The 27,739-nt window shown below is 44.4% G+C and overlaps 1 protein-coding gene across 1 annotated transcript; it reads left to right on the top strand.

Moving 5' to 3' along the window:
- The first annotated feature begins 1,971 nt into the window (after positions 1-1,971).
- On the top strand, positions 1,972-12,881 carry SERPINC1 (serpin family C member 1). The gene is made up of 7 exons (XM_080824305.1): positions 1,972-2,129; positions 3,982-4,351; positions 4,647-4,862; positions 5,855-5,992; positions 7,664-8,054; positions 9,103-9,167; positions 12,284-12,881. The coding sequence occupies exons 1-7, from the start codon at positions 2,089-2,091 to the stop codon at positions 12,458-12,460; spliced, it is 1,398 nt and encodes a 465-aa protein (XP_080680431.1). The 5' UTR covers positions 1,972-2,088; the 3' UTR covers positions 12,461-12,881.
- Positions 12,882-27,739: the final 14,858 nt, after the last annotated feature.

Below are 27,739 nucleotides of genomic sequence, written 5' to 3'. Positions count from 1 at the left end.
GGCACTACTGTAGTCAAGGGCAAGATTCTTGCCAAGAGAACTGATGTGTGTGTTGAGCATATTAAGCATTCTAGAGCCAAGATGGCTTCGTGAGGCGTGCAAAGGAAAATCATCAGAAAAAGAAGCCAGAGAGAAAGATACTAGGGTTCAAAGAAAGCAGCAGCCTGTCCCACCCAAAGAAGTACATGAGAACCAACTGAGAGGAGCCAGAGCCAACGGAACCCATTCCGCATGAACCCATGGCAGGGCAGCTGTAGAAAATATAAAAGACCTTTGGACTGCAAACAAAACAGAAAGGCGGGGGTACATGACAACTAAATGCAATGTGTGATCCTAGAAAAGGAAAAAAAGCAGGACGGAGGCACTAAATCTGTGTTTCCCAAAGTGTGGTCCAGGGACCCCAAGAAGTCCCTGGGACTCCTTCATGTCTGCATGAAGTCAAACTTTTATATACAAGTTTTAATAATACTTAGATATTATTTAGCAAGATTACAAAGGGATCCTGAAAGCAAAAAGTCTGAGAACCACTGCTGTAAAGAACATCAGTGGGACAACTGGCAAACTTAGAATACTTTACAGATTTGAATACAGTCCTGTATTATTGTCAGTTTTTCTGACTTTGATCATTGTACCATAGACATGTAAGGGCATGTCCTGGTTTTTAGGAACTTCACACACTTTAGGGATAAAGGGACATTTTATCTGCAACTTACTCCTAAATAGGACAGAAAATAACATCTATTACATGAATATATATAATATATGAATTATACCTATTAGTGCACCACTTTCGAAGAATCTTCAGTCCCACAGGAGGAGGCGTACTTACCCTGTGAATACTGTCACAGCAGTCCTTAGGATATTGGGTTTGGCTATTTAGGAAGAGGATAATATGAATAAACCTACCCTTTATCTCCATTAGTTTGAATTCATTTAATCTCCCCCAAAGCTGGAAGTAAAAATAACAATATATACCAAGAAACAGGATTTGGTTTCTTTGCTTTTAAAGAAGTAGCTCAAGGGTGCCTGGCTGGCTCAGTCAGTAGAGTGTGAGTCTTGATCTCAGGGTCGCTGAGTTTGGGGTTGGATGTAGAGATTACTTAAAAATAAAATCTTTAAAAAAAAAATCTCAAAGATAGCATGTATGTTTTTATCTACCCCATACTTTGTCTCCCGATCCCCCAGTGGGATCAATTCCTCCTTTGTGTGTCCTGGTCTGGGTCATGGACACATTGGTCCTTAGAAGCCTGAATGAAGGTAGTAACTTGTTTCAGAATACTCTCCCCTCTGACTAGATTTTATGGACTCTCTCTCTCTCTCTCCTGAAAGAGAGCTGTGACAGAGAGCATACTGCAGGCACCTGGGTGGCTCAGTTGGTTAAGAGTCTGCCTTCAGCTTAGGTCATGATCCCAGGATCCTGGGATCCAGCCCCATATCGGGCTGGATCCCAGGATCCTGCCCCATATCGGGCTGGATCCCAGGATCCTGGGATCCAGCCCCATATCGGGCTCTCTGCTTAGTCGGGAGTCAGCTTCTCCGCCTACTTGTGCTCTGTCTCTGTCAAATAAATAAATCTTCAAAAAGAGAGAGAGAGAGAGAGAGAGAAAGAGGGCATATTCACTGAGCAGGGAGAAAGTGAGAAATTTCTAGACATTGAACTTGACTAGTTATATTCACCTATTTTCTACCTCCTGGTTTGGTTAACCAAGAAAAAAAATCCTGTAGACAAAGTTCTCTGTCAGGCATTTTCTGACCAGGGTTATATTTGAGAACATGTCCTCCTTTTCCTCTTCTCCAAAATTAATGAAAAGAGTGAGGGAATATGCCTAAGAGAGGTGGGCCTTGCCTTTCCTCGCCCTGACTGAACTTTAAAACTTCTCTAATTAAGCAATGCTGGGCTCTACACTTTGCTTAACCCTGGAAGCTGGTCATCAGCCTTTGACCTCAGTTTTCCCCTCGTCACCAGCTCCCTCCCCCACCCTAGCTTCTGGAACCTCTGTCAGATTCAGAGGAAAGAACCAGTTTTCAGAGCGATTGCCTCAGAACACACTATCTCCATTCGCCCGGCCCTGTGGAAGATTAGCAACCATGTTTTCCAGTGGGATAGGAACTGTAGCTACTGGAAAAAGGTAAGAGAGGCAAGTTTTCTCTTTTGCATGCCCTCATTGGGGTTTTTCACTTTTGAAGTTCTCCTGAAGATGGCCTCCACCCCTTCGAGAAAACCAGGCCCTCTCCTTCGTAGTAACAATAAAAGATGTGTTTGGAAGACGTCATTCCAAGCACCCTCCCTCCCACCCCCTCTTGGGGTAAGCCACACCTTGGGTTCTTAGCCCAAGAAACAAAGGGGATGTCTTCTCCGCCTAGAGCTGCTGTGCCAGTGCCAGCCCTCAGAGCAGCCCTGGGGACACTCGAATGCAAATTCCCAGGCTAGCCATACAGCTGAAAAGAGGGAATATTTAACCTGTGAGGATCTCCTAACTCCCTTTTTGCTTCTCTTTCCACTCAATTGCCCCCGTTCCAAGATCTCAATGACCTTTGACTGAAGGACAGCAGCCCGGTGCACTTGCCTCACAGGGAGGTCCCCTCCTCCCTCGATACCGCACACATTCCCTTCTTGACCTGGGTTGTTTTTGGAGGCTCCAAGTGAGGCTGTGGCACCACCATCTTGGTTTTTCTTCTCCGGAAGAACAACACTCCCAGATCCCCCTCAGCCTCCACTTGTATTTCCAGTTGTAGCTGAGGAACAAAAAGGGAAACCAAAGGCAAGCAAGATGGGGAAGTGAACAGCAAAGTTCTCTCTCTCTCTGCTTCTTCACCCTGCCTGCTCTATCTCCCCAACTGCCTCCGCTTCTGTCCCCCTCTGTGCCTCTGTTCTTAAAGGGCTGCAGAGCTGACCTCACCTCACACAAGGAGCCAAGGACCCCTCAGCTGCCCCCAGCCTCCAGCCAGCCCAACACCTCAGCGAGTCTTTTTCTGCCAGGGGAGACTGACGAGCCTCAGTACCCACACAGACACCCAAGTCAGCCAGAAGAAGCTCCCGGCCCACCCTGTCTTTGTACAAAAGTACGACAGGAGTTTATCTCCCGGTGTGCCTCAGTGTTCCGATTCTCCTAATATGCCAGTAGCACGATCTCATTTTTTTTAAAGTAAGATTAATTTCATTGGCTTTTAGTAAACCGCTGTTGGAAGCATTAAAAAATCCAGGCAGAGGAATGATGAGGGCCTGCACCAAGGCGGGGAGAGCAGGACGCAGAGTTCTTTGAGTCCAGGGTCTGACTAATTAGGGTGAAGTGAGGAACGGAGGGAAGGAGACACCCCCCCCCCCGGGTTTCTGGCTTGAGGCTCTCATTTGCTGAGCTGGAGGACGGAGGAGGAGAAGAGGTGGGTGGGGGAGACTTACCAGGACAATCTGGTGGCATTTCGCTAAGGAATCTTCAGGTCGTGCAGGTGGCATTATCTGGCACACAATGGGTCTGGCGCTCCATGGGGGAGGTAGGGCTGGAGCTGGAGGCCTGGGCACTTAGGTGGGGCTTCGCCCTGTTCGTCCCTTCTTACCCCTGTTTATTACCGAAATCTCTGCTGCATCAGTCCAGATCCCCAGCTCTTTAACATCCAGGAGGCCTTTCCTAAGCAGCTTCTGTAAACGGCCCCTCCTACCGCGCTAAGTCTGCGCTGGGCGCTCAGGGGCCCTGCCTGTTTTCCCGGGCTTGGGTCCCGTCTCCTCCTTTTTCCTCCCGCCTTGGGCCCGCGGTGCTTTAGGACCCTCAGCTGCTTCAATCGTTGATTTTAATTTCAACCTGACTGGGTCGGGGCAGGTGGATCCACTTGCCACCAGCCCACCGACCGGTCCTGCGTCGGGCCCGCCTCCTGGCCGCACCCCCGGGGCCGGAGTCCTGTGCGTTCCCGGGGCACGGCGGGGCCGGGCAGCGGGGATCGCGGTTCTCCCAGCCAAGCTTAACTCCGCTTTCTGTCCCCCCGTAGGAGGGCATGTCTTCTGTCCTTGCTGCTCACCGGGCTCTGGGGCTGCGTGACCTGCGACTGGAGCCCCGTGGAGGACATCTGCACAGCCAAGCCTCGGGACATCCCCGTGAACCCCCTGTGCATTTACCGGGCGGCGGAGAAGAAGGCGGTGGAGGAGGAGGGCGCAGAGCAGAAGGTCCCCGAGGCCACCAACCGGCGCGTCTGGGAACTGTCCAGAGCCAATTCGCGCTTTGCCACCGCCTTCTATAAGCACTTGGCCGACTCCAAGAATGACAAGGACAACATTTTCCTGTCGCCCCTGAGTATCTCCACAGCTTTTGCTATGACCAAGCTGGGGGCCTGTGACAACACCCTCAAGCAGCTGATGGAGGTACAGTGGGAAGCCTTTCTGCCTAGCCTCCTTGTGGGACGCCAGGGAAACCTGTGTTGCCCAGAGCTGGGAGAGACGTCAGGTGGTGTCCCAGTCTCTTTGTGCTTTCCCCCTTTCTCCTTCCTCCCCCTTTGTTCTCCTTTTATCCAGCATTCATTTAGCAGATGTGAGCTGAGTACTTTGGCCGTGCGGGGTGCTGCTCTTGAACGAGGTCGCAGGCTGGGTGGCCGTTGGTCAGGGGCTGACCCCACCGCCTTCGCCAGGCTTCTCCACCATTTTCTTTCGGCTTCCACAGGTTTTTAAGTTTGATACCATCTCTGAGAAGACGTCTGACCAGGTGCACTTTTTCTTTGCCAAACTGAACTGCCGACTCTATCGGAAAGCCAACAAATCCTCCGAGTTAGTGGCGGCCAACCGCCTTTTCGGAGACAAATCGCTTGTCTTCAATGAGACCTATCAGGACATCAGTGAGGTGGTGTACGGAGCCAAGCTCCAGCCCCTGAACTTTAAGGTGAGTCGCAGATGTCATCCCCGACCTCAGAGTTCTTGGTCTCCGGTCAGAGGTTGAGAAAGTAGAGAAGCAGAATCCAGGATCCAAATGAACGTGGCGAAGCTAGTTGAAGGCAGTTTGGGGGTGGGGAGTGCCTGGAAGTCAGCACCCCTGGAACATATCTGCTTGCTTGAAACGGGAAATCAATGGTATCTCTGGCTTAGATTCTGGTGCCCGCTCTTAAAACGCTGTATAAATAATAAATTCTTCATGTTATCCCCCACGACCAAAAAGGACTCTGGAGATGCCAGTCTTACTTCATTTTTTTTTTAAAAAGATTTTATTTATTTATTTGACAGATCACAAGTAGGCAGAGAGGCAGGCAGAGAGAGAAGGGAGGAAGCAGGCTCCCCGCTGAGCAGCAGAGCCCGATGCGGGGCTCGATCCCAGGACCCTGGGATCATGACCTGAGCTGAAGGCAGCGGCTTTAACCCACTGAGCCACCCAGGTGCCCCCAGTCTTACTTCATTTTAAAAAAATTACCAGGTTCAAATAAAGTTGGTGTATGCTGCATGTTGTAACCTCCTTTTGGAGATTCATGAAGTGGCTGAGTCCTGCAACAAAGAAGTCTGTGGCTTTATTCAGTCAGCATTTCTCCGATTTTTTTTTTTTTTTTGACCACATAAGGGCATCCTTCCTGCTCCTCACTCCTGCATAAATCACTAACTTCTGCACATGTCAGAAAAATAGTATTTTGTTTTCTTTTTCCCCAGACTATTTTCTTTTCTGTTCCTTTATTTCTGCTTCTCTTTCTCTTTCTTCTGTGAATATTTACTAACCATCTGGAAGATTCATGGCATTATACTAGATATGTAATTTCTCCCCAGTCTGGGTTAGAGTGGGAAATGGTGGGAAAGGGCAGAGGGCTGATGAATAAAATGAAATGCTGTGTGGGGAAGTGGAGAAGCCCACTGAAAGCACAGGTGCGTAGGGTTGTTTCCTATTCTCCTCAGGAAAATGCAGAGCAGTCCAGAATGATCATCAACAAATGGGTAGCCAATAAGACGGAAGGGCGGATCACTGATGTTGTGCCTGAGGACGCCATCAACGAGCTCACGGTCCTGGTGCTGGTCAACACCATTTACTTCAAGGTACTCAAGATGGCCCCGGAGAGACCCAGAGGACGTCCTCTTGTCCTCCAGCTCATCTGCTTTCACACCATTAGGCATTAGATAGATCCTCTCTGAGAAAGAGTCTATGCCTGGCCTGAGGAGAAATACAAATTTACTGAGAGTCTAGAAACATGTCTAGGGTCATGGCTGCTGGTCTGAAGTCCAGGGGGCCTGGTCGTGTCTCTGGGCACAAGGAAGAATGTACACACTCACAAACTTAGCATGCCCAGCTGCAAATATGCATGGTGTTGAACTCTTCTACACGGGTGACAATTTTTCTATCCACTTAACTCCATTTTGGAATCTGGAACAACACGGTAGGCTCTACTGACAGTTCTCGGTGATGAGGTTTTCTCCATTGTCCGGAGCAGCTTCAATAGTGACTCAAAGTTCCCCTTGCCTGGAGCTTCTGCACCTGCTGGAGCCAGGCTCAGCCCAAATTCTGCAGAGTCTTGTGACTGGGTCGTGCACATGGCTTTGTCTTTCTCAGAGCTGAGATTTCTAAAGGCTACTCCAAATGGAGACATGCAGGAAGGGGAATGGGGGGCAGGGTGCTGGGAATAAATAGGCCCCTGGTACTCAGGAGGGCCACAGGTTTAAGTTGGGGGGAACTGGGCACATTCGCCCATCCTGGGTTGCGCTCTACGTGTACTCTCCCCCTGCCCACAGAGCCCAGGAGTTCAGCCAGGCCTGTTGCCACCCACTCTGCCCCTTGGAGTTTCCTTCTCCCCTCTCAGCGTGGAGAAGGTTGTAGTTATGCAATGCGTATTGCCCTTTATGGTTTACAGAACACTTTGCTGTTTATTAGCCTTCTTTATGCTCATAATATCATCAACGAGACCTCGGGCCTCTCAGACAGATTACTTAAATCCTGACTCTTCCATTTCTGCTGTGTGAACTCAGGTGAGTTACCGGAGGCCTTTCTGTGCCTCAAATACTGCATCTGTAAAGTGAGAATAAGGACACACTTCCCTCACCGGCTTCCTGAAGGGCCTGAGTAAGTGAATGCAGGTGAAATGCTTAGAGCGGTGCAAGTATTAGCCAACTCCAGCTCCTAGTTTTACAGGCGAGGACCCAAATCAACCAGCCAGAAAGGACAAGGAATGTTAATTACAACTCAGAATATTTCAAAGGGCTGTCTTGTATCCCAGGGTCCCTCCATCTTTGAGCAGGAAGTTAGCCAGGACTCACCCTCTGCCGGGGCAGGGCTCCGAGACAACCCCCTGGGTTATGATCTATGTCTGGTCTTTATTTATTGGGGGCAGAGCCCAGCCTTTTGGATTGAGAAAGAGACAGGTGGGAGGCAGAAAGCAAAAGCCAATTAGATTTAAACTCAAAAAGATGCTTGTGAAGAGGCCAGTAGGTTGTTCTCAGTTTTCATTTTTATTTTTCTAGTTATAAAGCAAATAAATAGCCATTGCTGAAAATCTGGGACATACAGAAAAGTTCACAGAAAAAAAACACTGGTAATCCCATCACTGCCATAGTCATTGTAAACCTTTCCATCCACAGCCCTCTAACCTCTTCTTCTACTAAGTCTACCTACATATTAGGGTGATAAAATAATGTGACTATTTCCCACATCAGGATTCTCCTACAGCGGGGTTTGGTCTTCTCACTGTGATTCTTCCACCTGCTGTCTCCTCCCAGGGCCTGTGGAAGTCCAAGTTCAGTCCCGAGAACACAAGGGAGGAACTGTTCTACAAGGCTAATGGGGAGTCGTGCTTGGCGTCCATGATGTACCAGGAAGGCAAGTTCCGCTATCGTCAAGTGGCCGAAGGCACCAAGGTGCTCGAACTGCCCTTCAAGGGCGATGACATCACCATGGTGCTCATCCTGCCCACGCTGCAGAAGAGCCTGGCCAAGGTGGAGAAGGAGCTCACCCCGGAGCTGCTGCAGGAGTGGCTGGATGAGATGACGGAGACCCTGCTGGTGGCCCACGTGCCCCGCTTCCGCATTGAGGACAGCTTCAGTGTGAAGGAGCTGCTACAGGACATGGGCCTCGTGGACCTGTTCAACCCTGAGAAGTCCAGGCTCCCAGGTTAGCCCAGGAAGGGCTTTTCTCTTTGCTCTGTCCCCACCCCCCCCAAAGGTGGGCTGAGCAAAGGGGAAAGAATTGGGGAAAGGGTAGAAAAGATCAAGGGTTAGGAGTAGAGCAAGGGGTTCTGCTGCTAACTCGGGGAGATCCCTTCCTTCCCAAGGTCTGGTTCCTCTTCCATATCCTGGGGAGTCTGCGCCTAGATGTCCAGGGGCTCAGCGGGCAGTGGGATGCTTTGAGACTATAACTGATATGCGGGATGGGACCAGGTAGAGAAGAACTCGAGAAGACATCAGAATTCAAAGCAAAGCTACGATTCAGAGCGGGAGACATCTTGGTCCCACAACATAGGCAGAGCTGACGTCGAACAGCCTGATATTCCAAAGGGCTCCTGAGCTTGCCCTAACGTCACTTGGACAACAGATGCGGCCAAACTTCCCCCACTGTGAGACTTCAGCAACAGTGTTCTGTGGTCTTGGTTCCTACAATCTACCATCCTTTAAAAATATGCATTAAAATATCTTTTTACAAAAGAAGTTTACAATGTCAGGTAATTGAATTTACCTTTACTAGGCTGCCTATGAACAGGTCTAACCAGGGCCTCCTGGCTCGGAAGGAAGGGCACGTGACTTCTGATTTCAGGATCATGAATTTGAGCCCCACGCTGGGTGTAGAGACGACTTCAATAAATAAAAGTTGAAAAAAATTTTAACTAGTTCTAACCAACTTCTCTCTTGAAAATGTTGCCAGACTGGAAAGAAAGACATGCCTACTAAGTGGAGTGAGTTTTTCTTTTAAGAACAGAGTCCCCTGCCCCCTTCCAAGAGCTGAAGCGGGAGAGTACATTCTCAGGAGCCAGGCTGAAAAAGCCTAAAGGACTTTATTCTTTTTAAATGTGTTTATTTACTTAGGGAGTATCATTAGATGAGCGTTCAGGATTTTTATTTTTAAAAAAAGCCCCACAGGACCTCTTAATTCAAACTGCATTCCTTTCTGTGGGTTGAAGCCATCTTTCTCCCACTTCACAGAAACTCCTCTGGTTTTCCTTCAGGTATTATCGCAGGAGGCCGGAGCGACCTCTACATCTCAGATGCATTCCATAAGGCCTTTCTTGAGGTGGGTACATCTTCCTTTGCTCTCTTCTAATGCTCTCGCTTCTTTTTTCAGTATACTAATGTCTCACGTAATTTATAACTATGGAGTTCTTGCTCCCTGGGTCTATGGTTTTACAGTAGGTGTGTGAACAGCAGGACACAACTGTGGAAAAAGGCATGTTTCCAGTGTCCCTCAAACCCCAGATCTGTAGCCCCGTCCTCCATGAGGCCTCCACAAGACAGCACTCCCTGAAGCCTTCATGGTCCCATTGTTCTAACCCCCACCCACTACTTCTCCTGAAGCAGGTCAAACATTTCGGGGAGGGTGACACAGGAAAAGAAACCGACAAGGGCTACAGAGAAGGAATTCAGAGGAGGAGAACAGGAGAGTAGGTGTTCACGGAAACACAGGCAGGAGTTTTAGGGAGACAGAAAGCATCTAGTAACAAGACTGAAAACTGACCATAGGTTACCATTACCTGTGGAATTTGGACAGTCTAGTTGGGGCACAGGCCTGATTGTAACAGCTGAAGAGCACATGGAGGGTAAAGAAGACGAGCTGAGGAGAACGGATCACGTCCTAAACTGTGTTCCAAAGAACTAGAACTCTACAAAAAACAAAGTTCAATGGTCAAATAAATGCGTATGCTCTTCTTGGGAAATTAACAATGCACACTGGCATTTTGGCACCTAAGAAGTTCGACAGTGAAAAAATCGGGTTCATTATTGCTTAACCTTCTGGAGGGGAGGAGGGTGAGTGGGGGATGGGTGAAACAGGTGATGGGGATTAAGGAAGCGCTTGCTGTGATGAGCGCCAGGTAATGTGTGCGATCGTTAAATCACTAGATTGTGCACCTGAAACTAATATAACACTGTATGTTAATTAACTGGAATGAAAATAAAACTTAAAAACATACATTGCTTTACCCAGTGTTTCCCCAACTCAGGTGCCCATGGAACCCTTTACTAGAGTAATAGTTATGTAAAGCCTATAGAAATTCTCGTTCTCAGGGCCCCTGGGTGGCTCAGTGGGTAAAAGCCTCTGCTTTCGGCTCAGGTCATGATCCTAGGGTCCTGGGATTGAGCCCTGCCATCAGGCTCTCTGCTCGGCGGGGAGCCTGCTTCCTCCTCTCTCTCTCCGCCTGCCTCTCTGCCCACTTGTGATCTCTGTCAAATAAATAAATACAAATCTTAAAAAAAAAAGATAGAAATTCTCGTTCTCAAATACTGAACTATGGACCAATAGCACTAGTTCAGTGGGGAGTTCACTCTTGGGAAATCCAGAATGGGATCTGAGAATCAGCATATTTACAAAGCTCCTCAGGAGATTTTAATCCACAACCAGGTTTGGGAAGCACTATTTTCTGGGGGAACCAGGCTGGAAGGAAAAGGAGATGGCCACTGTTAGAGAAGGTCACAGGGTTGAGGAAACCGCCAAGAAAGGTTATGGTCAAAGGAGAAAGGTTTCAGAGCATGGTGCTAGTAAATACAGTGGCAGAGTCCAAGCTTAGAGGGATCAAAGGACAGAAGGAAGGCAGAATAATTGTCACGAGACTGAGGAGATTCAATAGCTTGAAAAAAAAAAAGATTATGGTCTGAGAAGAAATTATTATAATTTCAAAGGCAGAACAAGTCTGAGAGGTGGCAAGTTCAAGGCATGGCCATGGGACTGGTTTGGTTATGCAGAGTGAAGGTAGTGCTCATTGGGGCTCATGAGATGAAAGGAAGGGCAGGTTAGGGTGCTGACTGGGGCTCCTACCAAGATATTTTAATTGTCTGCATCAAATGATAGCAAGAGTTAGGGTTGACAGAAAGGCTATGAGTGAGGTACCCAAATCCTCAACGTGGGGATAAAATCCATAGGACCACAGATATCAGTGACCTGCAGGACAACAGCAAGACCAGAGGGCTGTATCTTTAAGGTATTGAGATCAGACCTAGGGATTTTACAGGAGTACTGGATTAGTGGTTTTGGAAGTACAAATGCCACTACTGACACCTTCTTTGATATGGATTATGAAGGGAAGTACACTTAGGAAGACTGTGAGGGAAGCTGGGTCTTCGGTGTTTTCACTCTGATTGAAAAGTCCTCGTCTAAGGACCCTAAATGGAAGAAGTCAACTCAGACACCCTTGAGGGCTTTGAGTTACCATTAGGAAGAAGCAGAGGTTGGATTTAGTGGGCTGTTCCCCCTTAGCCCACTAAACAATGGCACAAGGTTCCTCCACAGCTCTTGGAACAAAGTTGTTTTCCTCGGAAACCTTGGGAACTCAATATACAGGACCCCAGCTGATTGTAGATCTCCTGGGAAGCCATTAGAAGCCAGTGTCTACTTTGAATAAGATGATCCTGGTCTTGCAAAGACCTGTCTGCTCACAAATCCAGTCCTAGAATGACCATGAAACAGCATGGGAAGACAGGGGCATAGGATGGTAAGGAAGCAGGCAAGAAGAGTGACAGGGACAGCGTCTCTTCAGCCAGCTCCACAAAGCTCAGGGATCTGAAGTGCTTTCATTAAGAGGCAGGGAGAGTTTTGGTGATATTCCGGGTCCAAAGGCAAAATTTTCTGAAGGTGTCTCTGGCAATTCTGCTTATCAGCAAGTTAAAATACCAATGTGTCAGACCATTACTCCAAAAAATACTCACCTCATTCAGCCATAAGACCCTTATCTTTTCATAGGCCCAGTATCCTGAGTGGTTGCCTGGGGTAGTTCTGTCTGGGATCTTTATGCTCCAAGAGTGAAACTGTCTCGACTACAGAGTTCTGATCTGGAGTCAAAGTCTCTTTTAGCATCTGGTACAAGATAATCCTCTTGCCATACCCCATATGATGGGGCCAGCCAGAAATGCGACAGCCTTGTGTATATCTACCATTACTGGCTCAGGGGTTACCGGAACGGAACCCTTGCTCTTACCCAGCACAAAGCTTGGAGGAACACAAGTGCTTACGTCAATATTCCTTGGATGAAACAATGAGTAAAAGTCAGGTTCTGGTGGGAGCGCAACCTGACCCAAGTGTACTCTTCCCTGGAGAACAAATTGCATTTTGAGGAACTGCTGTGTCTGTGACCGATTTATGGCCTCCAGTGAACTGCAGAGGAGCTAATGTTTCAGTTGTGTTTCCTGTCTGGTCTGCAGGTCAACGAGGAAGGCAGTGAAGCAGCAGCAAGTACTGTCATCGGGATTGCTGGCCGTTCGCTGAACCCCAACAGGGTGACCTTCAAGGCCAACAGGCCCTTCCTCGTTCTTATAAGGGAAGTTGCTCTCAACACTATTCTCTTCATGGGCAGAGTAGCCAACCCCTGTGATAACTGAAGTGTTATTTTTTGCACCTCTTCCTGTTTTGGTTTGTGATCGAAGTAAAAATAAACACAACTACTCCCAATTATGAATGGATTTTGCCACATGAAGTGAAGACAGGGAGAGGAGAAATGGATAGAGATGCTAGTGGGCATTTGGTCAAGTGAGTGCTTTTGATTGTTCTCTATCAGTGAGCACACCTGGGTCAAGAAAAGTGGAGGAAGGGAGTGCCTGAGGGGGGCTCAGTTGGTTAAGCCTCTCCCACTCTTGATTTCGGCTCAGGTCATGATCTCAGGGTCATGAGGTTGAGCCCCAAGGCCCATGTAGGGCTCTGCACCCAGCAGAGTCTCCCCCTCCCTTCGCTCCCCCACCCCCATGCTCGCTTGTACACATGCTCTCTCTTAAAATAAAGAAATAAAATCTTAAAAAAAAGTGATGGAGGGAAATATGTTACTTCTGCATCTTAAAAGATGGTAGGATGGCAGACATCCCGAAAGGGCAGGGGGGGCCTAAAATGTCAGTATTCCCATCATACTAAAAAAAAAAAATCCAAAAATTGTAAAAGAATATCTATATACAGAAAAACCAGACAGTCAAATCTGAGTATTAAACCATTTAATTCTCAAACCACTCACATGCATAATGTTCTTTTACACAGTGTTAAAATAAAGAGAAAAATGTATTTTTATACAAACAGAATTTCAAGTATACATTAATAGACTTTTCAAATTACTAACCAAGTTGCTAAGATTTCATTCACATTGTTCTTAAAGCTGTTCAACGAGAAAGCTTTTGCTAAACTGCTTTAAATATGTTTATATAAACCCATATCTTCACTCTTTCTGAATCTCCCTCCCCCAACCCCAGTCTCGGCCCGCCCTCCTGCCCTCCCCCCTCCCCCGACACGACAGGGCTTCCGGGGCTCTAGGAGACATGCAACCCCACCAAGGACTATTGGCTTGTCATCAGGGGAAGGACAGAATCTACAGGAGGAGAGACTGAGAACACCTGTCAAATTAAGGGAGAGAACAAATCTAATATAAATCAGAATCTTATCTTATAGCCTTTATGTTTTCACTTGAGTTTTTACTTAAAGAAATCTCAGCCTCCCACAAAACAACCTAGAAGTTTCTGACAATTTGGTAGCTGAGAAAATAACTTAATACTGGGTATTTCCCCCTGGGGAAACTTCTACAATCGGGGTAGCCATTTTAAACTTCCTAATTTTCCTTGTTTCTTTTTTTCCCCTTTGGGGGGGGGCAGCTTAAAAATGGGTAGGATTTGTTGTTGACATTAAGGAATTTGGTTCATTTCACAGGGTCTGGCAGGAGTTCTCCCTCCTCAATTCTCCTGAAGTAATCTGGCTTCAGGGCCAGGAACAGCCACTCTCCTTAGGAATTAAAGTGCATTTGTTCAGTAAAAGGGGGGTGAGGGGAGGTGCGGTTTACACTTAAGTGATAATGATTAAAAGAGGGTGGGGTGAGAGAAAATCCTATTCCTATATATAGGTATTTATAATTAAGGTCATAATAAAAACAAATATTCTCCTAGGAAATAAGATGCACGAACCAGGGCCAGCACCCACAGAGGGGGAAGGGCGCTCACCCGGCTCACTGACTTTTCTGAGGCATCTTTAGTAATGGTGTAATACCTTCAGATGAAAGACACAAACCTCAAATGTTTGTTTTTTCTAAGGGAAAAAACAGACCGGTAGGTTCTTCTAGTTTAAAACTCTACCTCATTCCCTTTCAGGGATAACAACATTTTAGAAATTGATTGTCTGTTTTAATACGAATCTTTGATTAGCAAGTTGTGAAAAAATGTTACCTAAGTTTGTTGCTTAAAAATACTACGGTAGCCTTTAAAAATGCAGGAAGAGGGGGCACGTTGATCCTTGCTATCGGTATCAGGTGAGGGGAAGAGAAATTTTCCTATATTCTCTTTATTTGATAGCTACCACCACAATCTTATTTTCTGACTATTTTCCTTGAAGTGCTTTACCGTGTCTTGGGGGACAAACCCAAGAGTTTTCCAAAGAGAAGTAAATGCTACATTATTAGCTGTATGAAGAATTGATGGGCTCAAGATGAGAAGGGGGAAATGGTCCTGGGTTCTGGCCTCTGAGTCCAGTGTGATCTGCTATTCACAGTGACCAGTGGGAAGGCACAGTGCCAGGGACAGGTAGATGGGGGACAGCTGTCACCCACCATATATAAGCACCATAGAGAACAGGTGGACAGATTTCTTTTAGACCATGTCCATCTGAAGGAAACCACATTTCAGCTACCTTGACTTTTCTATCTTTGAACCCTCAGCCTTCTCTTCTCTCAGGGCCAGAGCGTGAGTGGGTCCCAACCCTGAACGACGAGGAGCCAGGAAATTTAAGTGCTCTTCCAAATGATGCTGACATGCCAAAGATGGAGAGTTCTGGTTTTCAGATTTCTTAAAGGAGAGGCCATTGGTTCCTTACTGAATTGGCAGATCCCTTCCAGTTCTGCCATTAGGTCACAAAATAATGCAACGGGCTAAAACTGTGAACACAGACCAGAGCAGATAAAAAGGTAGTGGACTGAGACAGAACACATTTCTATTGTTCAGGAATATTTTTTGTTGTTGTTGTTTTTGAGTAGGCGGAGGGGGAGGGTGGTGAAACTGTAACCAGACTAGCATTGTGTAGCTGTTTCAGAAAGGACTCCCTCCAAGTTGGAGAGGAGTCAGCAAGCCCGTCCAGTAGGGCAGAGAACTTGACTGGGCTTCACAGTCCCAATAGAGAATTCCCGATAGGGGATTTCTTTCATTCCTTGTTTAAAATCTAGAACAAGTTTATATATTTTGTACCATTACTTTCCCATCCTCCTCATCACTTCCCCCCTCCCCCAGGAATCATAAAATCCAGTGCAGTTTGATTTGCATAAAGTTCAACAATGTTTCACAGTACTCCACAATCCTCCTCGGTATGAAACTCTAAGGCCTACTCTCTGATGCATGCAAGTCCCAAGGGCTACTGTTTTTCTCTTCCACCCCATCTCAAGAAGCCTTCATCAATTTTCTAAGGCGTAGGAGGCATTTTCTCTAAAAGACGTTGCAGCATTTACATGCGATGTAAAGGCCTCCATGCTTTAATGAAACTTTATAGCCTGATGCTAATTCAGTCCTCTGCACTGACCAATCTTCCCTTCTAACCAATTTTTCTTCTTGAACATACCACCTATTTGAAATGTAAAGTAGCAATTACTGTAGGCAAGATATGAATGAAAATTTCTACAGTGCCCAGAATTCTCTCAGAAAAGACTGCTATACCTGAACTTGCTCTTAAACAAAAATTTCTATCATCAATGAGAAATCACTTGGTAGCTAGTCAGTTTGAATGGGGTGGGGGGGGGGTGTCTCACTTGTAAGGTAATCAAACAGTTCTCTCCTTCCCATTACCATGTGTGAAGCTGCCACCAGCAGGCATTTTTACTAGCTGGTGTGGGAAGAAAGATATGGAACCTCATTTAGGAATTACCAGGTTAGGTCTCTGACACCCAGAATAGAGATACTAAAATGACTCATTTCACATTTCATGTAAAATTCAGAAATATTTAAGCCTTAGTGCATTTCATTCACAAAAAACAAACAAACAAACAAACAAAAAACCCCTAACCCAACAAACAAAAAAAAAACCCAAAGTGAAAGCCACTTTACATCGAAATCCCACTTAGAAGACTGGCTAAGAGACAAATAATCAAACGTATCACCATGACCCCCAGGAAGGATCCTTCTCTTTTTCCATTAACTTTAATAATGCTTCCTGTTTATTTTACAAATAGAAATCATCCTAGGTGGGTTGGGCTTGGCCCTTTTAATAAGTTCAAGTGCTCTATGTTAGCTAGCAGAGTTGAGAAATCTCCACTCAAATCACATATGCAAAGGAAAGAGGATTCTAGAGACCTGACTTTGAAAATCTGTTTTGCTTACCTACACGCACCTGGTATTTGGTATGGAGACGAAACTGCATGGAAGGCAACATCTCTCCAGAACTACTTCGAGGACAAACAGATGATCCATTTTACCACCTGAGCCTTGGCCCACTTTAAACTCAGAGTCATGCTGGGATATCGATAAAGGTATCTTATGACACAAAAAAACCAGGATTGAGGTTGTCCTGCTGAAGACCACTCAAGATTACGGGGCCAGTGATTCTCAACTTTGGCTGCCCACTGGAATCATCTGGGGAGCTTTAAGGTCCAAGCTGCACAGCAGACCAATTCAACATGAGGGTCCAGCGGGGGGTGGGGGTGATGGGGAGGCAACATTTTGTACATGCCCCAGGTGATGCTAATGTGCAGCCAAGATGGAAAACTACTGGCTTAGGCCAACTGGCTCAGTAAGAAGAAGCATTCAGGCCAGCATTCCCTCAAGCCAGAGGGAAGAAAGGTAAGTAAGACTCCATGCTTCCTCTCAGATTCATAGATTTGATATGTGCCCGAAAGACATGACCTAGGCATTTCTCACTTTTTGTTTTGTTTTTAAGTAAATCACTTTGGCTGTAACAGGTCACACTGCCAACAGTACATTTCAGATTTAGGTAAGTCTGCACTTAAGTATGTGTTACAGCAAAACAGCTGGTGCCACGCCTAGAACAGACCTGGCCCAAAAAGATAAGCCGGAGGGAGGAGGCTTCCTAAGCAGGCATTAATTCCTGAGTCTAGGATATTAGCATGGCTTACAGGCTGAGGATTACTCTATAGTTAGAATAACAATAGTTGGACAGCTCTTTCTGCCCACGGGTCCTGTCCCTGTGCTTTAAAACACACACACACACACACACACACACACAGAAAAGAAAGGAAGAGAAACAATAGCTGTGGTGAGTACACTCACATGGTTTCCTGCCTCATCTCTCTCCAGAACTCATGCTGTGTTCAGGCAGACCACTAGATCATTGGTCACCGAGGACTAATGCCTGTCTCATTATTTGGAATTTCGCACTGTATCATCGCTTGCCTTTCCCAGTCACCAGGAAAGCAAATACTTATCAGCCAGTTCCTAAACACAGAGGCCAGCCTCTGCACGTCTGAAAACAGATCACCCTCTCATTCTCACTCCTAACCCAAGAACCCCCATTTAGATGTTACAAACAGCCAGTGCCTTCGAATGAGAAGGTGGAAAGCGCCACAGATCCATGAAAGGGCAGAGAGTCCTTCCTAAGCTAGAACATGTGTTCCAAATGCAGGTAACCTGACATGGCTCAGTGTACTAGTGCCCCACGCAGTAAGTAGGACAGGTGAGCGTCACAAGCGGATTTCAAGGTCAGGTGGTGTGCCTAGTGGCAATTACTGAAACCCAATTTCCTGACACCCACAGCATCCAGGTGAGGCCATCTTGACTACTGTTAACAGCAGAGGCGTTAAAAACAGGACTCTCTCTTCGCAGTGACTAAAAGCAAAACAAGTGATCCAAAACCCCATGTCACACACCCCTCTGTGTCAAGATACTGGCAAAAGGCTCATCATTGGGCAAGTACAGTTAATCATCAGGTCCCCCCGGAATGGACCATCAATGGCAATGATCAAAAAATGCAGCTCAGGATTCAAACAAAACGTTCATATCATTAAAAGGAGTTTGGTGCATCTTTACCAAAAAAAAAAAACAAACCCAAAACACCAGAAAGATTCCACATGCACTGCTACTCTGGCCGAACAGAAGCCAGCAGATAAAAGCACTAAACCAAAAGATTCTGACAGCATTGGATCTGGACACTGGAGCTAAGTACCTGCATCTGCACATGACCGTGAGAACTGTGCTACCGCAGCCTCTAGACTGTGTGTCCGGCTTTTCCTTCGCTTTGCTACAAAAAGCACACTCTTTCTTCAGCCAAGTGCTCAGAGGTAGAGGAGCCGAAGCGAGTACAAAGGAGCCGAGGTGGACAGTGGCTGAGGAACGCAGCTTCCTGCCCAAAGGGCTACAGGGCAATCTTGGAATATGCTCAGTCTTTAATGGGAGGTAGACTATTCTACACTGACTTATATGCCTTCATCAGACACCTGTTTCTCGCTCTCTCTCTCTCTCACACACACACACACACAAAATCACATACACATCACAGCAACTCGCAAGAAAATTGCAACTTGCAGCAAAAGTATGCCTACCCCAACAGCTCCTTTCACTCTAAATTTGATATCCAACCCCAACTCTTCTCAGGTAGATGCAAGCCAAGTTTGTTATTTTGAGGTCCCTCTTTAGGCCAGGCTTTTTAAACATACATTTCACTTTAACACCTACTTTTTTTTTTTTTTTGTCTCTAAACAACAGCTACATTAAGTGGGTGCAATGTGTTATAACATCTTTATAAATAGAAAGTGCAAGAAATAATTTTCTTAGCCAAAATACAAAGCAACAAAAAGCTCTCATAGCCTACTATGCCAAAAATCGGATTTTTCAGAATCAATGATACTGCTAACAAAAGCTTCTAACGCTACCAAGGTCATAGTGGATGAGTAAATATATTTATAAACATACATTTATGAAAAAAGATACTACGAAAATAGCCAAACTTCCCCAAAAGTTATTTGCATGAACTATCTTTAGTATACCACTCTGTGTTCAATGCACATGCATATACGATTGAGTTCTATTAGTGTTATTTTTACTGGGCCAGTTTTCCAAAAAGAAAACAGGCTCATTTTTTAAAACTTCAAGTTACATGATTTAAAATCATTTTTTAAAAAATATTAGAAATACCATATAAATCCTAAATATCTCTGCTATCTCACTGATAGCTGTTCTAGATGAAGAATTCAGCCTCACTCTCAGTGACCTCCGCTTGAGTGTCTCGCCTTCCAGAGGAAACACCCTTTAAGCTTTGTTCCCCTGTGTTGTAATTCTGTTTCTGCACTGGTTCGTAGACAACCCCACTACAGTGAGGATTCCATTGCTTTAGAGGAAACTCAGTAGATCATCTTCAAATATGTCATGAACATCTGCTTTAAGACATAGCTAAGAGCAGAAATCTAAACCCTAAGGAATTTCTATTTCCGCAGAGCGCTGAGATCAGCCCGAGATGTTGGAAAGACTCAGTATGTTCTCAGTCTACAGGTGCCCTTTCTTCTGACTCTGTTCTCTTCTGCAAAGCAAGACCACAGTACTTCATTCTCATGCCACCAGCAGAGGATTTCAAACTTGAGCATCACAGAGAATCTAGAGGAGGACCCAAAGAGTTGTCCCACACGGAACGAGAGACTTCTCCATAGATCACCGTAAGATTTTTTCATTCCCTGGGAATGTATTTTTCAAAGGCTTCTCTGTCACAGAAAGCAGACTTTGAGGTACATCAGAGTGGAAATGTGGGTCAAAATGAAAATGTTAAGGCTCGTTTGTTTTTAATCCACTGAAATTTGCCCCAATCCTTATATGAGAAAATCTAATCCTGATGCTTAATTGCCTCAAACATTTCATCCCTGGCAATCCAACTACAAATGCTGAAGTCTTTTTCCTTTCCCAGCATTTTGTAGAGCCCTAGATTAAGCCGTCGGCCCTGAGTACCTTTTCCTGTATTTGTAATTCCTGAGGCTCGGCCTCAGGAACAGACCTCTTCACTCTCTGATACCTGGGGATGACCAGCAAGAAGCCCTCACCACTAATTCTCCAGGAACCCACTGCCCATGGAATGGATAGATAATCCCAAATCTTTCTTCTCTAACAAAGCATACTGATTTGGGGGGTGATCCTTTTTAGAGCAGAATTTTTCCTCTGCCCATATTTCTTCTGTCACAGCAATAGTCTAAACTAGTACAAGCCAGCAGGAGTTTAAATAAAGCACCCTAAATGACAAAAATCCTCACAGTTCAGTGATCTGTTCCTTTAGATGACAGGTTGACAGCAACTGCTAATTTTAAAGGACTAACAACAGATTAAATTGAGCAATGAATTTTCCCACATGAAAGGTGATAGAAAACGGGATGAGCTTATTCATCTCCCAGCACAGAACTGCGCCCGAGGTGACGCGGCGGCAGTTAAGGTGGGATGAGGACATGCAGGCAAAGCTTTCAATTATCTCAAGAACATGATCCATGCAGCCACTCAAAAGAAACTCCTGTTGAAAGAGATTTAGTAGCCATATGAATTTTCCATACCACAGGCATTTGGGCCTATTTGTAAACTTAAATACAGCTGACATCTCTAACAGCAAGCTTTTTACTCCCTCTGGAGTGTTTCTGGCTCAGTATGTACACTTACTGTAGCTTCACAGAAAAAAACAACAACCAGCAAATGGTCACAACTTAGAACCTGGAGCAAAAGAAAAACAAAATGGAAATTCTGCTGTTAGATAAATGAAACTCAGTTGGTGTGTAGCTAACGAAGCCTGTTCCGGGTACTTGTGTCATTCTCCTTCTAGCTCCTTGACTGACCCAGGGTAGACATCATAAGTGGTTTCTACGGCACAAACAACTAACCCAAGTGAATGAACACAGAGAAGTCCAGAGAAATCAATAACCTAATGGTACCTACGACAGATTAAAGTGGTCCCAAATCCTTGACACAAGTGGTAAGATATTTCCTCCCCCCTTGATCTGGGCGGACAGTGACTCCTCTGACCAACAGTGTATGGCGGTAACCCTATGGGAGCTCTGAGCCCGGACTCAGGAGGCCTGGCACCTTCTGCCCAGCCTCTTGGGAGGCCTGAGCTGCCATTTAGTAAGTGTGACTGCCCTGATGGAGAGACCACATGGAAAGTCCCTGAGACTCCAGGCAGGGAGAGGAGGCCTGCCGAGCCCCATCTTCTAGCCCTTCCATAAGGTGTCAGGCCTGTGAGATCAGCGTGGACACTCCAGACCAGCCCAGCCACCTGCTGAATACTACCAGGTGACCCCAGTCATCACAGGGAACCAGAGAATTGTCTAGATGAGCCCTTCCTGAATTTCTGATTCACAACATCCTAAGACATATAAAGTTGTTATTTTAGATCACTATAGTTTAGGGCAGTTTGTTACAAAGCCAGATACACAGGAATGCTATCTTTCAGTTTTTGCCTTGGTGGTAACTTGAACTGATTCACAGCTGGACCTACCAAATGGGTGACTCCTGAGTCAGTGGGCAATACCCCCAGAAAATATCCACCATCCAACTCTGCTCAGAGACTTTATCTTTTGAAGAAATCTTCCAGGCATGCTTTCTTGATTTAAAAATTCACTGAAAGCAGTACTGTTATTCGCTATTGTTTCTTCCAGTTCTCCCCAACTTATTATAAGTAAACAGAGTCAATATGATGTAGTGGAGGGAGTCTGGGCTTTGGAATCAGATGGGAAACTACTGGGTCTGCAGTTTATTCATTGTGTAACCCTGGGCTCCTCAAGTTTCTTCATCTATAAAACGTCGTAGAATTACACCTCTTAAAGGCAACATAGTCTAGTACAGTGTCAACTCTAGTGTCAGACTGCCTGGGTCAAACTCTCTGTGCCTCAGTTTCTTCCTCCCTAAAGCAAGGAGAGTAACAGCGTCTGCCCTGATGGGACTGCCGTAAGGACTGGGTGAGTTAGCCAATGTGAAACACACGGATCTGTGCCTGGCTCGTGGTAAGCATTCAAAAAAACTCAACTATTTTTAGTTCTACTGTTATTACCTCACAGGCTTATTCTGAGGATTAACTGTGATTATGCCACTAAAGCACTTAGGACAGTTAAGTCTGTCCCCTTCTCTTTGATCTCTGTGGTGAAAAAAAAAATATATCCAGACTCTAGCCAAGAGGGTTCAGGACTCTCAATACAGGAAGCCACAGCTAAACTATGTCCAAAATCCATTTTGTTATATAAATTCCAAGCACATGGTCTGGTACCAAAAAGTACTTAATATTTACTTTATGGAACAGAGTCTCCTGCATGCTACTTATCATACAAGTGATTTCACAGAATAGGAAACATTTTCCCACGAGAAACTCTGACTTTTGCCATTAGGGATTAATTCAGGTTCTAAGATTCACAGTTTATTAAATTGTGCTGTTGTCCATATAGATGCCGCACATATAGCTCCCTTCACTGGATGGTGAATTCTAGCCTCCTCAACAGGACTTACTGAGTAGACATGAAGAAGTAAGCATTAGAAGAGTTTTATTTTTCATGAGTTGCTCTGCCTTTATAGCTCAGCTCTGTTGTTTAAAGCTTCCACTCTTTGAGTGAGCCAGTCCTTCTCAACTGCATGAAGATGGGAAGTACTTGTGATACAGATAACGGGGAAGATGCGAGAGAAGAAATTTATTCACGTATGTACTCTGTGAAGACACTACACATTTCACGTGATGACTGCCTTTTAAGTCACTGCTGTTCCTCCCAGTTGAGGGAGAAGGAAGTCTGCCGACACAAGAAAACTGGAGAGTCTGCAGATATCTTCCAGATTTGGAGACCACTGCTGCTGTCAGTAATTACATCCTTTGGAATGTAAGCAAGTCAGGTGTTTTAAAGGACTCATAATATCCAACTTTGGCTTGTTCTGAGCAAGAAGACCCACTTACTGCAAAGTAAAAAGACTGGTCCTGGGAAAAGCACTACCTAACAATGAGAAGACTGAAAACAGAGAAACTCTAGAAAGCAAAGAAGGCAAAACTAAGACTGGTAATTAACAAAGAAGTCATAATGCCCACATGCTGGGGGCACAACATTGTTTTCAATGCTTTCACACAGAAATGACAACTATTCCCTAGAACTCGTGTGGAGCTGGAGGCAGATGGTTCACTGGGCTCTCTAAATTCAATTGCTTTCACAAATTCTATATTCCAGATTAATGAGAGTCCCAGATTAATCAGAAAAGCAACACTCCACAATGTCAAGAACCCTGTATTACTCTAAGTGCTCTAAGACCAGGGAGTTCTAACCTAGGCAAATATTCTGGAACTTTACAGGTTCAGGGTTGTCTATTACTTCTCGGGCATATCATACACATAAAACTTACTAATGTCCAACTCAGAAAAAAGGAACTTTAGGAACAAAATGCCTAGTAGAGAGGTGCCCTACTGGAGGTTAGGTCATTCGTCTGAACTTGGTATGTGTTGGTTGAGCTGACAACAAAGCACGAATCAAATTCACTACATTGTGTCAGCATGGCCTAGAACATTTTGTCTTGATAAATTTAACTCAGAAGTCTATGCATGGTTTCCATACAGGGAACAATTATATTCTCCTCTTGTAAGGAATTCTGTTTATAATCATCCCAACATTTTCCATGTTTTGCACATCTGGCATAAATAAGCTATTTGAACAGTAAGAATGAACATTCAGAGAACAAATAAATAATGGCCCAGTACATATTTAGAAAAATGATAGTAACAGAAATTGTAAGCTGGGTCTAAGAGCAATTTGAAATCCTCAGAGATTTCATCATATTTTAAAACATTCATTGGAAAAAAAAAAAAAAAGGAAGGGAAGAAGATTTGGCTTTTTACTACTCCACATTGAACAGAGTGAGTTTGGGGAAATGAAAATGAAGGTTTGTAGTATAGAGAAAGGGTAGAGGTTTCTAATCTAGAAAGACAGTATTTTAGGTAAGAATCAAACCACTTATTCATAACAGAAGTTAATTTTTAATACTAATGGGAAAAAAATTCATTCTTGCCATTATTATGCAAATCAGTTCAAGTGATCTCAGAGGAACGGCAAAACTTATAAAAACATTAACTTTTTCTTTTTTACAGTATTTTATGTAAACATGGTACTCATTTAATCCTACATTATTATGCATGGGAGTTATTTTTTAAATTACTTTGTTACATCTGTAACTACCATCCTAAACTTTAATCCACCTGCACCTTTAAGGCAAGGACAGATCATAAGGCTATTCTAAATGCTTTTAAAGCAATGGGAATCATTAAGAAGGAACACAGAGAGGGTTACGAGAAAAAGATCTGGAAAAAGATGGCAAGCTCTTTCAAGAAACTGATGCATACATGGCAACACGAATTTAAAAGCTCAACCAAACTATTATAAAGACAAAATGGCAGGAGTGCCAATTTTGGGGGTCACTGTTTCAAATCTAATTCTGCAGTTAGCAAACTTTTCTGTCAAGTGACAAACAGTACATCTTCAGGCTTTGCTGGTCATGTGGTCTGAGTCACAAAGCACTCGACCTTGCCATCACAGTAGAACCAATACCTGAAGAACAGGTGTGTCCCCATTCCACAATCGCTTTCTCTAAACAGATGGCCTCAGGATTGGGCTCTGGGGGCCTCAGTCTACTGAACCCTGATCTGATTCATAAATTCTAGGGATATACTTTGCTAAGGGGCATCCTCTCGAACCCAGGGGTTTACCTGACTTAATAGCTTTGTGTCCCATTTCTAAATCTCAGCAACTAAAGTACTTCTGTGTTATGTACCCTTCCCAAATGGCAAAGGTAAAGAGCCCTGTTTTCAAAGACAAGTTCAATAAAGACCTCTCTGTTATGCCTTAAACCAGTAAGTAGATGAGAAGAGCATCTGAGGAAGAGGAAAAACAAAACAAAACAAAACATACCTGTCTGTTGGATCTAAAGAGAGAAAAACTTCCAGGATTCCAACCCTTTCCTGATTAAATGCTTTCCACTACGATTAAGAAGACTGGCTGTCTTTGTTCGATTTAATTTTCTTTCCATTACCTGTTGTTTTTATTTCTTTAAATTAGATCTTCTAGTCAAACAAAATATAATTTTTACTAGTTGAAAGAAATGAAATTAGTGTCAAGTAATAGCTAGAAATTTTTAAAAGTATTTCTTGACCAGAGACTACTTGGCTAAGGATGGGGCTCACGATTTCACTCTCCCATCAGACCACTTCCATCCAAGGCCAGATTTCTACTAGGAAGGTGGAAGGAAATTGGTTTATTTCTATTGTCATAACATCTTTGGAAACTCTGTTTCGCTGATATAGAGGGAACTGGAAACATGTAAAAATACCAAAAAACAAAGTAACAAGAAAACTTTCCTCAACTGCTACCTCCCTTCTTTTCCAATCCTTATCCTTTATTTTCACTTATTCAAGATTAGATTTAACTGTCTGGTACAATGATGGCTTGGGGTAGTTGACAAATTACATAAAATAAAACTCAGCTCGGTTCAGAGGTAAATATGGTTCTGAGTAAAGAGAGAACAAGTCATTAGAAAGAGCCTTTCTGCCTAAGAACAGTGTTCCTGTTCATGCCAATGCTATATTTATATACTGGTATCAGAATTCAGAGAGAATAAAAGGTACCTTTTAGAATGAAAACAGATTAATATACTGCCATCTCTCTTCTTTTGCTGACAATATTGGGTAGCTCCTTTGCTATTAAGTGCCACTCAATGAATGAAAATGGTCCCAGTGTTTGCTATTTCATGGCATTTAAGTACTTAATGATGATTTAGCTCTGACTGTTAATGCAGTTCCCTTCACAAGGTGACATGTGCAAGTTAAGATTTGGTAATGAATTTTCGGCATTAGCTATAGTCCATTTAGTACGTCCCTAAGAGAGGTATCCTCTGTGCACACACCACTACAGCTATTCCTTAATGTAGATAGAACACTACTAACCCTATGACCCTACAGGGATGTTAGCTAAGGACTAGGACAATGTCACAGTGAACCTGAATAAGAATCTTGGATAGTTATTTAGAATAACAATATCTTTTCTGGCTAACATGGAAATTGCTTTCAGAAACTTTTATTTGTTTAAAAGCTAGCCTGGCTTGAACGTTCACGAATATCATGGCTCTGGGCTAAGCCAGTTAAGACGTGAGAACCAGCAAACATGATTGTGCTGCTGTGGTCCCGGAAGACCTGGTAGCACTCTATTCACAGTATCAATACAGCAGAAACCTATGACAACTGAATGGAAAGGGAGGTGAACCCACCAAACACTCACAGCATTTTCACATCTACTAAACAGCCCCGACTTCATTTAAAAGGTCAGTTGCTAAACCTCTGGCTGGAGTACTGACAAATGCTGCAAAGTCTCTCTTGACAAAGATGACTGCACTTCGCCTTTACAATTTGGTAACAGTTTAAAAAAGCTCTATTTCCTCACAGAAAAATCTAAGAAACTAACAAAGCATAAAGAACTTTCCAGCATACTACTTCTCACAAGTAGGATGGACTTAACATTTTTTTGGTAGGCTTGAAAGTTCCATCGACAGCAGCATATTCTGTCCTTCTCACATGCCTGCCTATTCAGTAATGGCAAAATCTGTCCACAGACAGCTTAGATGACCAGCTAAAAGGTTTCCCTATAGATTTTAGGCTAATTTCAAATCCACTTCTATGCCACAGAGCATAGTCCCTAAGATGGCCCTATCACGCTGTTGCCCAGCTAAAGAGGAGAATGCCCCAGTCTATGTCTCCAAAAGACAAAAGACGGCTTCGCCGGATTGTATAAGGGTAGGCTCTTATCACATGGTAGCATCATTACATTCCTATTACAAGATGCATTTCCATGTTCTTCCAGAAGGGAAAATAACCACTCTCTAGGGACACGGTAAAGCTTTGTGCGTACGTACAATTCGCAGATTGCTCATGAGCTACTCTTTGCACTCTAACTTCCTGTCATCAAAGAAATGCCATTCCTTTCCATCCACCTTTCCACATACCACAAAGCATTCTCCGAAAGGGAGCACACTACTAACGTTCTCACAGGTGGCTCACCAGCGCAGGCATGACCAGCCCTGCCCCAGATCTCTTTTACAATCATCTATGCCTCTGCACCAAAATAACTCAAACCACTGCATATTTAAATACTCTTAAAACGCTAATGATCCATTAGGAAACGCTACGGGTTTTTCTCTTTTCTATTTGCACTGTAAGCATCTCCTTGCCTGCACCCCTTATTAATCCTCCTTCATTCTCTGAATGCGAGACAGGGCATCTAAAACTCTACATGTTTGGTAAATTTTTTCTGACTCTCAGTGCTGGATTAGGAATCTCAGAAATCCCCAGAATTACCAAAAAGGTCCCTTGAAGTTTTAAAAATCTTAGGAATGATTAAGTAACCAAACCTGATCAAAACTGATCCCTTGATCAATTTATTGCAACGTGATTGTGCATGATGTTTTCTGGTGAATGCCCTGTAGTGTATTATTAAAAAGCAAAGCTCTTGGAGTCACCAGCAATTTGCTGATGATGGGTTTATGAATTACTAGGTTTGCAGACGCGAGACATGGATTTAGTGAGGTTCTTCTATTGGCTTGAAAATATAAACTTTTACATGTGTAGAAGGAAATGGAATTGTGGTTGCAGTAAGAACCATAGTGTTGAATTTCTTCAACCACAATATTGCAGAAAAAATGTGTTTAAAACTTCATATAAAAGTTATCAAATAT

Source organism: Martes martes (genome assembly GCF_963455335.1).
Source record: "Martes martes genome assembly, chromosome: 15".
NCBI classification, from domain to species: Eukaryota; Metazoa; Chordata; class Mammalia; order Carnivora; family Mustelidae; genus Martes; species Martes martes.
This window is presented reverse-complemented; position numbering and strand designations above follow the sequence as displayed.